We start from the raw sequence: 12,853 nt of genomic DNA on the forward strand, positions 1-12,853 counted from the left end.
TAGCAAATCTTGGGAATTGTACGGCAATTTTTCTCAAAAACCTGCATTTTACCAAATAATGCCTCTATGAACTGAAATAGCTAGGCAGTGCTTTTTTGAGGAGAGATTATCCAAAGCACGTATTCCACCCCCACCCCCCCCCCCCCCCCCAAAAAAAAAAAAAAAAAACCCTAAATGTTTATTTTAGGTGCTAAATGAGCCCGCCCCTGCTGGGTTTATATTTCAACCTTGAAGGCCCATGGGTTGGAACTGGTCCTGAGTAGATAACCGAGCTGAACATGGGCTAGTCACTGAATATTTGGATGGCAGGAATGGCACCACTTGAAACAACTTTATGGCTAACATAAGTTTTGGATGAAGCTGATACTTGCCGTCCATCCAGGTCCGGGTTCAATGACCTATCGATATCATGTTGGGGGCCTTTATTCCCACTGTTTACTGTGGTATGGTCCATTTGAGCTTTGGACCTGCCTTGTGTCCTAAAACGAGCATAGGGCTGCAGGTAATCTGCACCCTGGCTAGATGTGTTGTGTAAACTTTGACAAACAACGTGACAAGGCCTTCCAGCACTGGCTGTGCCACATAAGTTGTAAGTTATCATGTGATTAGAACTAACGCTGTGTCAAATGGACCTACAATTTCGGGGCTATTAATTACTTTACTAAAATCAGTGAATCAGCGAGTGCAGCTGCATGAGCAAGAACACATTAAAAAGAGCTAGAGAATGAATATGAGACGGTGGTGAATCACTCTTCTAATCTAGAAACTGGAGTAACGCCTTCATTGGGCATGCCCAGCTTCATGGATAGAATTGATCCAAGCCATTGACCAGGGTAGGGTGCATTTTAATCGTGTTCTGACTCTTGCACACTTGCCTGATAGGGGAAAGAAATGTATATATATAAAAAACTAAGCCCGCACATGTATGGCCTACAAACATTGGTAGAAGCCATGTTCAGTGCGGCCAACCAATGTTGCCCTTGGGCAGTGCCGTCCATTGCTTGAAGGGTAGCACACTCAACCCGTGTTTGTGCTCCACAAGAAAATGGGTTCATCTTATCTGCTTAAAATAATTATGCATTACGCCATATTTTCTTTTTGTATGGATAGAAAGTAATCTTGAATCTTGATAATCAACAAACTATAACATCTAATACAGACAACTTAAATGAGATGGAACTCAAGCGTGGCAACCAAACATGCATATTGATCGCACTTCCATTTCTCAGGAAAAAAGGCACCATCACGTGACCATTGTTCTATGAGCCATGTTGATCAGAAAACTTTCACAAGCACCCTCCCAAAATATATGATGGTGGGAGAACATTAAACACGTTTTCAAATTCTTCTAGATTCCCACCATCCACCGTTAAATGGAAGGTCATTGAAGTTCAGGCTGCCGTAGGTACAGAATGAGACTGCATCGTATCTCACACACACACACACACACACGCACGCACACACAGATAATATACTAACCAGTACAAGACTAATCGTTTTACAGTTAACTGGTTACTAAAAGCATATGCTATGGCCCATTCAACGGTTTTGTCTCCCCAGCATAGAGATGATCTGGTCTTGCTGATTTGGAAAAGGATAACAGTAATGAGAGCATCATTCAGCCCATAATAAACAAACTTAATTTCCATTGCCTCCTTTTGACTTGGCCAACAGCTTCTTGGGCAGCTTCTCAATAGGGGTTGTCTTCAGAAGGAAAAGCCTTGCGGCACGCTCTTGCAAGGTGCCCCCGCACTTCAATCCATGTGCTTGCAACTCCATCTTTAGCCTTTCCATGCCAAGAACCTGCCAGCCATAACAACAATGGTGCATTAGCAGTCAAGTGTCAAGAATATATATATATATATATATATATATAAAAGAATGGTAAAAGCACTCCCTTCTTTTTTCTATGTTTTTTACCCCATGTTTTCTTTTTTAATGAATGGAGGATTTTACTATAAAGTAAGAAAAAGCGGATACAACAAAACAGTAGACAATACACAGCAAAACACCGCCCTGCACACAGACAACTAAAGCATTCGCAGCAGTAAACAAATCATTCCTACCCAACCCTTCTTTCACCAGCCTGTCAACAAATGCATTTGTGGAACAATCATCATGAGAAACTACAGAAGACCGGTCTGCGGAGAGGTCAAATGACGGCCAAGATTGCACCCAGAAACAAAATAGAATCATCATATATCAATATAATATATTATGCATAGATAGATATACAGAGAGCAAGAGATGTCCCTAAATCTTTTTAAATGACATGTGGGATGATTTATTGTCAATTTGAACTGTTCATTTATTAATAATACTAGGATCAAGCCGTGCAAAAATCACACCAATCGGATGATCCTAAACATTCTCTCAATAACATGAAAAGTGGACAGCCAAGATTGAGCGGAGAAAAGAAATAGTATCATCATCTTGAAACATCTATTCCATAGATTCCACTTTGCATTGCTGATGATTTCAAAGTAGCATTTTGGTATGATGATTCCAACTCCATAGATTCCACTTTGTATTGCATATGATTTCAAAGTAGCATTTTGGTATGATGATTCTAACCATGTGATGTATGGCTCAAAAACAATAGATGGTTGTTAAGTTGTAACAAATTGGTCCCATTCAAAGGGATCGTCCGATCACCACAGATTGCTCCCAATGGTACTATTGAATGATGATCTGGATTGATGATTGGACGACCCGCGTGTCATTTAAAAAGCTTTGGGAATGTTGCTAACCCACATGTGTGGAAATAAATCAAAAGAATCGTGTCCATTCTCTAGTGGCAGTGGGACCACCTGACAATGGATGCATGTCATCCGGCCTTGCCTCAGACTATTTCTTCCGATGATCTGATCACTCTCGCGATGGTTGGCTGCTAGGAGTGACAAGAGGTCGAGTCGAGTTAGGTTTGGGTCATAATGAGGATGGGTCCAACCCAAACCCAACCCATTTATTAAACAAACTGGAAAGCTCAACCCAAACCACTTGACTCTTTTAATAAAATATAAAAATATAAATAAAAAATAGTAATATAAAATTAAACCCTTATAGCAACTAAATTATAACCATCACAACCAAGTTTAGAGTTTTTAAATCTTATATTATATTATATAGTGTGTAGTTAGCATTTAACAATGAGGCAAGGAGCAAACCATATTCATGACCCATCGAGTCCAACCTAGCAAACCCAACCCATTTAATATTGAGTTGACAAAAGCTAACCCAAACCCAACCCATATGGAAAATGGGTAAACCCAAACCTTGACTTTCCAAGTTAGGTCTAGGTCCGGTTGGCAAGTTGGGTCAAGTTTTGCCACCTCCAGTGATTGCGACTTTACCAGGTTGAATGGATCCAAAAATGTCTTGATGCAGGACAATTAACCACGTGCTCTAAAAGCTCAAACTGATAGAGCATGGCGAATTAATCCATTTATCTCATAGCCCGAGCCCCAAATTCATAGGTTAGGTCCTCGGCCGAACCCTCCTCATGGGCCCCAAATCCACGGGTTCCGCGGGCCGCCCACCCAGAGTGTGCCCTTGTATCTCACAGGCCACCCACTCGAGCCCGGTGTGAAAATGCCCCCGCATTATGTCTCACCTTGAAAAGTTCCTAATATCCCCATATAGGAAAATATCCCATCAACCTTCCAATGTGGGGCTTCAAGGCTAGTCTTGACCGTGGTCAAGTTGTGTTGGATACGAATGATATTTCCTAACCATTGCCATTTCGGTTTGAGGTCGTGGTTGGAAGAGTATGGATTTGCAGAAAAAAGTAAACGAGTGGTGGAGAACAATTTCGGTTTAGGATGGGGCCTGCTCAAACTAAAAAAAGTTGAAGTGCCTTATGAAAAAGTGGACTAAGGAACAATTTGGCTATTTGGAGGAGATCAAGGACTCCATTCTCCAAGACAATCTTGCTCTTGACCATAAAGAATAAGTGGACAGTGGAAGAAAGAATCAAAGGGGACTTGCTTAGGATTTCAAGAAAAAAGCTCGAGAAATATAATGGCACCAATGATGCAAAGCAACCTGACTAAAGGAGGGAAATCAGAATGCTAAACTCTTTCATGGTCTAGCATATACACAGCAAAATCAAATTCATGGCCTCTTAATTGATGGGAGTTGAGGATAGATAAGGAGGAAATCGATGAAGCAGTGGTTGAGCTCTGGTCCAATCTCCTAACCGATGGGGGATGGACCCAACCAACACTTGATAATCTACATTTTTGTTTGAAAGGTAACTAAAAACTTTTATTAAAAAGGAGGGGGGAACAAAGATAGAGGATGATTAGGAATCATCCAACTAGTACAAAGATGAGAAAACCCCCTAAACTTTCTTAAAACAGCTCCATGAAATACCCATAAACGCTTTGGTGGAACTTGCCTGCTCCACAATCATTCTTTTGTTGAGGAACTTGCTCCAGGACACCTTTTGTGCGTGTGCATGTGTGTGATTAAAAGATCTGTTTTTGTTGCGCTCAACCTAGGTCACCCAAAGCACAACGATGAGAGAAGTGCCAAAATCATATTTTTCCTCCCGATCTAGCAAAAGTGCCCAGGGAAAGGAGATCCCCAACACTGTGAGTCATCCTGTGACTAGTACCCAATGTTCGAAGTATTGGTATCGCTACAAGTTTTGCTGGCCGGTAATACGGAAACAATATCATTATCGTCAATAATATCATTGACACCCAAAAAAGCAGGGAAACATGGGGAAAACGGTGGAATTTTCAATGAAACTTCAGGACAAATTGGCATATTTAAGAATCAAATAATAGCGAAAAGACGCATATTTTCATATTTAGGAATCAAATAATAAGTTTCCCTTTAATGAGGCCTAAAAGGATGTATTGTGGGCATGGGGAAACATGGGGAAAATGGTGGATCCATCCATCCATCCATGGATGCACATATATACTTACAAACACACATGCGTGATCCATCCATCCATCCATGTGTGCACACACACACATCCATCCAATCCATAATCCATTAATATTATCAAAATATCACTGATACACTAGCGATACAAATGACACCTAGAATTTACACAGTAAAAAATATTGGCAATATCAATATATTGATGATACAAGAGACACCTGGAATTTACTCAGTCGAAAATATTGGCAATACATTGACGATATCGATATATCAATAATACTTAGCGGTATATCATCAATACCTGGAATTTCTAACACTACCGTTGTTATTGGTATCACTGAGCTGGAGATACGGATAATATCGAGGATACTCTGAACAATGCCGATACCCAACAATGCGAAGAACTTCGCCAAATCACCTTGACAATTAACATTTTGATGAGAGATGTGTGGATGGAACAGATTAACAAAGCGTCTTATGGTGGAAGGGTGAAGAGTGGGTTACAGATATGGGTCGGGATAAGGCTCATGAACAGATGGTTTCCCCATTGCCTTTGTCCAGATTTTTTGTGAAGAGCGTTTATTAGAGAATTCCATTCAAGAGGGAGGCTATTAAAGACATTGATGCCTTCTTTGAATTGCAACCATCCCTAAGACGAAGGGGTCATATGATCTCTTAATGATTTTTAAACAATTAGCCACATTGGTGGCCCATAAAAAATTCTCTCAAAGATTTTAGTAGAGAGTCTGAGAGCAATTGTGAGGGGTCATTTTGTTGTCTCAGGAGGCATTTCCTCATGGAAGGCATGTTATGGATGAATGCATTGACTCCAAATAGAGCAAGCAAGCCAAAGGTTGTTTGTAATTTGGATATAGAGAAGCGTATAATTTTGCCAATGGAGTTTCCCTCTTTATATCCTCTGCAAGATGGGGTTTGGTGTTAGATGGAGAAAATGGATATTGGCCATGCACATTACTCCATCCTTATAAACTCTCCACTAAAAGGTTTATTTCGTTGGTCAAGAGGAATCTGATAGTGGATCCTCTTCCTTCTCTGTTCGTGATGATTGATCAAGTCTTAAGGAAGATGATCAACACAGCTATTGGGAGAGGTTTGTCTCATGGCTTCGAGGTATACTTGAACAGATGGCAAGTGCTATGCGTCTCATCTGCAACACGTTGATGGCACTATTGTTCTGCGAAGCAAAGTTGGATCAAGTTGCTTATCTAAAAAGGTGCTCTATTGTCTTGAAATGGTTTCTAGCAAAAGCTCAATATGCTTAAGAGTTTAAACTATATAGGGTTCAATTAGTAGATGATGGCACGTGGGCCCTGGCTTTGGAATTTGGGTGCAAGAATGAACTTTCCCTTTGGATTATAATGTAGGCCCATGGCCCACTGCAAGGCCCAGCATGTGCTGAGATCACATTTGCCATTTTTGGAAGGCGGGGTACTAATGTAGAAGATATGATTGAAGGTTCTAAGGGTATTTAATAGATTTATTTTTGCTATTTTAAGCGAAATCTTTTTTAGTGGGATTTTTATTATCTAAAAGAAATTATAAATTGATTTGAAATCAATTAAGATTAATTTGATTTGAAATCAATCTAATAGTTGAGGGGATTTTCACTAAAAATTTATACAGATTGTCTAAGGTCTATAAAGGGAAGGTGGTGTAGGAAGTAGGCATTCCACATTTTTCTAAGTTGTAAGTTTTCTTAAATATTGTAAGAAAAGAAGTTTGAACTCAATAAAGTTATTTCTCCCTCAGTCCCTCTCTACTCCAAATATTTCTTGTGGAAGTTGAGTTTATTTCTTTGCATTTAGGGGTTGAGATCTCATTGAATCGATAACCGGGTTGCATCATTTCTTCCCATATTGGTTATCCACTGATCCTTGTGGGAAGAAAGCAACAACCACACTTTTATGAATGTTTCAAAATCCAACTATGAGGTCCTTTTAAGAACTAACAGTAAAACTGTTTCAAGGGTTATGGGTTTAGGGCTGAATATTTGTAAGAGAGATAAGTGTGAGACCCTAGTTTTCCTCAATATAATTTCTAGGTTTTGGGCAGAGGAATGGGGATGGCATCTCGACACCCCTCTTTCAGTATTTCCCTTTGATTGGTTTAATGAATTTATCAGTTGAAGCAACTATCCTTGGAGGACCCTGAACCAACCATATGGAGGCAGTTGGATCTTTTTTCTCTCCTATCAACAGCATACCGAGCTCTGAGAAATATTTGATTGCTCAAGAATGGATGGGACTCTGAATTTCTTGAGTTCAAGCATGTCGTATGATTATTTTTCTTAGAACCCAAAAGAGGTAAAGTGATATGCATTTCATCATGACACAGGTTTTAAAGAAGACTTCCACGTAAAAGTAAATTGTGACTGATACAAATTTTATAATTTTAAAAAAAAAAAGGGAAATAAAAGTGCATCCAGTGTTCAAAATATCGGTATCGCATAATGTATCGCACAATTGGGATACAGATACGTATCGGTTATCGCACGGGATATATCGTTTGTTTCGCATAATTTATCGCACTTTTTGGGAAACATTGGGAAAATGGTTGAATTTTTCTATGAAAGTTCAGGGATGGTTAAAAAAGACTTTAATACACACTTTTAAATCATAACATCTCAAAAAAAAAGTATAGACAATAGGTTTCCTTTGTATAGGGTCATAAGCCATACGCTGTCTGATTGAATTAAGTCAACCATATTCAAATATAATGCATAACATTTATAAATGTATTAAAACATGTATGAAAACACAACTAAGTGGACCCCACCAAAAAAAAAAAAAAAAACAGCGGGGGCAGTGCCACCCGCCGTTGAAACCTTCCTTCTTCGAAACCAACATGTGTGTGGGACCCTTAGTGTGGCCCTTGCCATTATATATGTGTTGTATCCACACCGTCCATCCATTTGGAGAGATCATTTTAGGTCCTGAGCCAGAGAATTAGGCCGATCCAAAGCTCAAGTGCACCCCACCATAGATAACAATGGGGGCAATGACACCCACCAATGAAACTTGAAACCACTTTTATGGGGTCCACCATAATGTTTATTTTAGATCCAATCTGTTCATAAGTTCATACAAATATTTCCCAAGGTAAAACACAAATATCAGCCTGATCGAAAACTTTTATGGCCCTCACAAAGTTTTTAATGGTAGGATTTCAATCCCCATTGTTTTGTGTGGTGGGGTCCACTTGAGCTTTGGATTTGACCCATTGTCTCATGACCTAAACTAATCTCTCCAAATGGATGTACAGAATGGATATACAATACACTACGTTCATTCATTTTTATGGATCCTTATGGAAAGTTTTTCCAAACATTAAGTACATCCAAATATCAGGTGGACCACACCACATGAAACTGTGATTATTGAACGTTCACCATTAAAAATATATCAAGGCCTACTTTAAGTATATCCTTAATGTTTATTTGTCATTCAAATCGTTGATAAGGTCAATCAAAACCGAAAGAAGGACATATACAAAGATTAGTGTAAACCAAAACTTTTGTAGCCCATAAAATACTTTTAACGGTCATTCACTAGTTTTTCAGGTGTGGTCCACCTGAGATCTCGATCTGCTTAATTTTTCATATGATATCTTTAAATTATATGAAAAGATGGGTGGACGGCTTGGATAAAAAATATATTGGACCCCACAGAGCCCATTACAAAACATTTGTCTGCACATCAATTACAAAAGTACCAGACTGCATCCTACCACAGCTCGTCTCCAGCTAAGAACGGGTAGTACCTTTGATTGGCCACCGTGATGTATGGGTCATATCCACACCGTCCATCCGTTTTTTCGTATCATTTTAGGTTATAAGCCTAAAAATCAGGAAGATCCAAGGCTCAAGTGGACCACACCACAGGAAGCAGCGGTGATAATGACTCTCATCGTTGAAGCTTTTCTAGGGCCCACCGTGTTGTTTATTTTCCATCCAACCTATTCATAAAGTTACGTAGACCTGGATGAAGAGAAAACACAAATATCAGCTCCATCCAAAACTTCTATGGCCCCCAAAAAGTTTTCAACGGTAAGAGTTTAATCCCCATTGTGTAGTCCACTTGGGCCTTGGATCTGCCTATTTTTGGGTTTATACCCTATAATGATACGAAAAAAATGGATGGACGGTGTGGATAAGACCCATAAATCATGTGCAACTCACGGAAGCGAATTAGTTGGTGTACCACGCACCAGGTATATAGCTATTGTGGGTACGTGTCGTGCAAAGACGAGCGCTGACACTCCTCGAGCTCCGGATTGTACAACCAGATCAAAGGAGATCAAAATTACATGGGCCTACAATGATGTATTTATTATATCCACACCGTTAATCCATTTGGCGTGATCATTTTAGAGGATGAGGCAAAAAATGAATCATATCCAAAGCTCAAATGGACCACACCACATATAGCAGCCGTGATAATAATTTTCACTGTTAAAACATTTGTAGGCCCACCATAATGTTTATTTTCCATCCAATATGTTCATAAGGTCAAAAAGACCTGGATTAAGAGGGAAAACAAATATCATATTGATCCAAAACTTCTGTGACCCCAAAAGGTTATCAATGGTAAACGTTCAATCTCCCACTGCATTTTTTAGTGTGGTCCACTAGTTCTTTAGATTTGTCTTATTTTTGGGCTCAAGACTTACGACGAGCTCACCAAATAGATGAACGGTTTGGATACAACGTATACTTCATAATGGGACCCACAGAACTTGCTAACGTCAATACAGCAACTATATAGCTGGTTTGTGCTACACTAGCTACTCCGTTTCCGCCGCTTGAAGCTGCTGCTCGTTCCCACCTTCCGAAAAAGATGGCGACTTCAAAAAAGGTCTCCGAAGCCATTCTCGCGGCAACAGGGATAGGGTTCCGGTCCTCCCGGAACCCTGAAATTTTAAAAATCTCCCCAAATCCCTGCGAGTTTTGGCAGACCTGTCCATCGAGTGGCCCCACGGTTCCAATCACTCAATCTTCTTTCACAGGTGCCGAAATCTCCTCTTAAGAAAGATTTCCCCCCCTTTTTTTCCTGATTTTCTGGTAAATCTACGGATACAACACGATAGTATCACTAATATCGGCGATTTCGCAAAAAAAATCGTACGATATTTGCAATATATCGCACAATAAAAAGAATTTTGGTTTTTTTTTAAATTTCCGGGGGTATCGGATGGGTTTCGTCTCGCTGGGTAGCGATAACGATAATATCGGCCGATATATCGGCCGATAGTATCGATATTAGGAACACCGAGTGCATCATCTTTCAAAATTTTAAAAAAAGAAGAAGGAAACATGTCAAGAACAGATTACAGAATCCCATGTTAAGAAAAGGCAATAAGCACAATGCAGATTCTATGTAATAAGCTAAAGAGAAGCCACTGAACAACATGCCCTATAAATTCTTCAACAAGTACAACATACCTCCATCTCTGCTGCTGAATTGAACTTTTCGAAGTTCAGGGGCCCCTCTAGACTGGAAATGCCCGTGCTTTCAGGAATTACTGATTCTGTTTCAACACAACCTTCCACTTCCCCATTAGTGCCTTTACTTCCAAAACCTTCCTCACCTGCATTTGGGGCTACGCTTCCTGAAGCTTCCCCCAATTCCAAACTACCCTCAGCACAAACTCCAGATTCAGGTTCAACAGAACCTTCCACATCAGCATTCACATCTCTGCTTCCAGAGCCTTCCCCTAATTCCGAGCCTCCCTGATCAGAGTTTCCATTTTCTTCCTCCAAATTGCTCTCCACTGAACCTCCACCAGAAGACTCTCCGTCTGATTGACCGACAGAAACCGAACCTGAACTCCCCTCATCTTGCTTGTTCCCAATAGAACAACTCCCATCATCAAGAACCACAGATTTCACATCCTCATCGTTCTCATCATCATCGGTATCACTTTCAACCTCCTTTTCCTTTCCCAACCTTAAAAAACCAAACAAGCAACCATCAAAAATCACAGCCAAAACAAACACAAAAACGAAAAGACCAACAAACCCAAAGAAAAGCATGGAATATAGAATGCTCTATCAGAATCAGAGGTGTTTAATTCAGATCAACATTTTGTACAGCTGGGGCCCACATTTCAATGGCCCAGACTGTTCGTCAGATTAGCCACGCTGTGGATGGGCAATGCTGCAACCAAGCCATCCAATGGAGCATCCTTGCCATCTAATGCATGTCCTGCAAATTGAAGTTTCTTTTTTTTTTTTTCCTCATCTGAATATTGCCTGCAAATCAATGGTTAATGGTGTGTTTGGTTGCTCCAAATATCACAAAAATTCATGATCATGATTTTTTTTAGGGATACATGATCTTGATTAGTCAAGTCTAATTTGGTGCAAATTTAATGAAATTTCATGCTATGGTGCAATCAAATGGCCACTTTAAAAAAGAGTGAAATCTCCATATGCAACGGGAAGAAGTTCCTTGATTGGACAGCTGATACGTTCAATGGATTGAACAAAATTTTCTATCCACAGCCCATCAAACAATCCAAACCATCTGGTTGTAGAATTTTTCTCGTTGCATATGGATTGTTAGGTGTTTTTCCTTTTCCCTGTCAATTTCCAGGCCAACAATCAAACAACCAGGATACATGCAAGGGAGCCTTTCCAAAGCATCACCTATCCACGATGGGCATCATCCAAATGCGTGGACAGAAAGGTGGGCCCGCCTGTACAAAATACTGGCATGAGCGAAAGTGCCGGTAAATTCAGGTCAATCGGTGCATAATTCACCCAAAACAAATCAAGTAACCCTAAAAACTTTAAAAGAGTAAGGGGAAATAAACAAAAACAAAACGAATCAAGAAACCCTAACCCTAAATCTTACCAAATCTTCACGCGCTTCCCTGCAGGGCCAGATGACGGCAACACCTTCCGCTTCCCGTTCTCGTACAACCCAAATGACTCCCTCACTGATGCCTCCACGACCTCCATGCACTTGGCAGAATCCTCCCTATACTTCTCTATATACTTCTCCGTGGCAGGGCTGCCGCCGCCAGTCCCCGCTTTCTTAGCGGCCTTCGCCTTCTTCTTCAGGAAATCCTCGGCGATCTTCTCCATTTTCCGCTCCTCGGCGTCCGCCTTCCATTCCTCCAGCTTCTTCTCAGCGTTGACATGCCGCAGCCGGCGCCCGCTCATGTCCCTGCAAGCATCAAAATTGTTCGTTTTCTTCTGCCCGGCTTTCGTCGCAGCGCCGCGGAGGAGAGATCCGAAGCCGCCCTTGCCGCCGCGGAGGCGGAGGAGGAGGGCGCAGGACGGGAAAAGGCTATCGGGTCCTGAGGCGGAGAGGAGGGTGGCATCGGAGATTTCACGGGTGCCAGAGACGAGGCGGAGGGAGTGGGGTGGAGGTATTCGGGTGGTGCTGCGGAGTAGGGTTTGTTTGAGGGCGGAGCCGGAGATGGTTGGGGTGGGGAGGTGGAGGCATTGGGTCCGTCCGTCTAGGTGCTTGATGAATATCTGGTAGATATCAGCCATTGATCGATAGATCGAGAATTCGACAGACGAATGACTGAATTGATGGGAATGGAGAGGAGAACGAGCGGTTTTGCGCGCCTTTCCGTTTTTTTTTTCTTTTTCAGGTCGGAGTGAGTTGAAGTCGGTGGGAGTTTTTAAGGAACCGCAGCCAGCGTAACTCGCGCTACGCTACTTTCTCGGTTACTTTCGCTAATCGAGAGCCACGTAACGGATATTTCATGCGATCCCATCGCATGCTGCTTGATATTGTCACCTGCGGACGCGGATAGCGTCCTACCCCCGCCCGGACAGTAATCCGTCCGGGTAGGGATCTGTGGGGTCCACCGTGATTTAAGTGATTTATCCACACCGTTCAATGCTTTTTGCAGATAATTTTAATATATGAAACAAAAAACGAGACAGGTCCAAGGCTTAAGTCGACCACAAAGTGGGGAT

At 41.2% G+C, this 12,853-nt stretch overlaps 1 protein-coding gene across 1 annotated transcript; it reads right to left on the reverse strand.

Moving 5' to 3' along the window:
• Positions 1 to 1,187: 1,187 nt before the first annotated feature.
• On the reverse strand, positions 1,188 to 12,580 carry LOC131245149 (uncharacterized). The gene is made up of 3 exons (XM_058244404.1): positions 11,772 to 12,580; positions 10,358 to 10,862; positions 1,188 to 1,803 (listed from the first exon to the last, which is right to left on the reverse strand). Exons 1-3 carry the CDS (start codon positions 12,416 to 12,418, stop codon positions 1,639 to 1,641), a joined length of 1,317 nt encoding a protein of 438 aa, XP_058100387.1. The 5' UTR covers positions 12,419 to 12,580; the 3' UTR covers positions 1,188 to 1,638.
• Between the last annotated feature and the right edge of the window lie 273 nt (positions 12,581 to 12,853).

The sequence above is a fragment of the Magnolia sinica genome, chromosome 5 (assembly GCF_029962835.1).
Source record: "Magnolia sinica isolate HGM2019 chromosome 5, MsV1, whole genome shotgun sequence".
Classification (NCBI taxonomy): Eukaryota; Viridiplantae; Streptophyta; class Magnoliopsida; order Magnoliales; family Magnoliaceae; genus Magnolia; species Magnolia sinica.

Coding starts and splice junctions, on each gene's coding strand:
- LOC131245149 (XM_058244404.1), bottom strand. CDS start 12,418: ATGGCTGATATCTACCAGATATTCATCAAGCACCTAGACGGACGGACC. Junction 10,863..11,771: donor GGGAAGCGCGTGAAGATTTG/GTAAGATTTAGG, acceptor TGGTTTTTTAAG/GTTGGGAAAGGAAAAGGAGG. Junction 1,804..10,357: donor ATTCAGCAGCAGAGATGGAG/GTATGTTGTACT, acceptor TATGGCTGGCAG/GTTCTTGGCATGGAAAGGCT.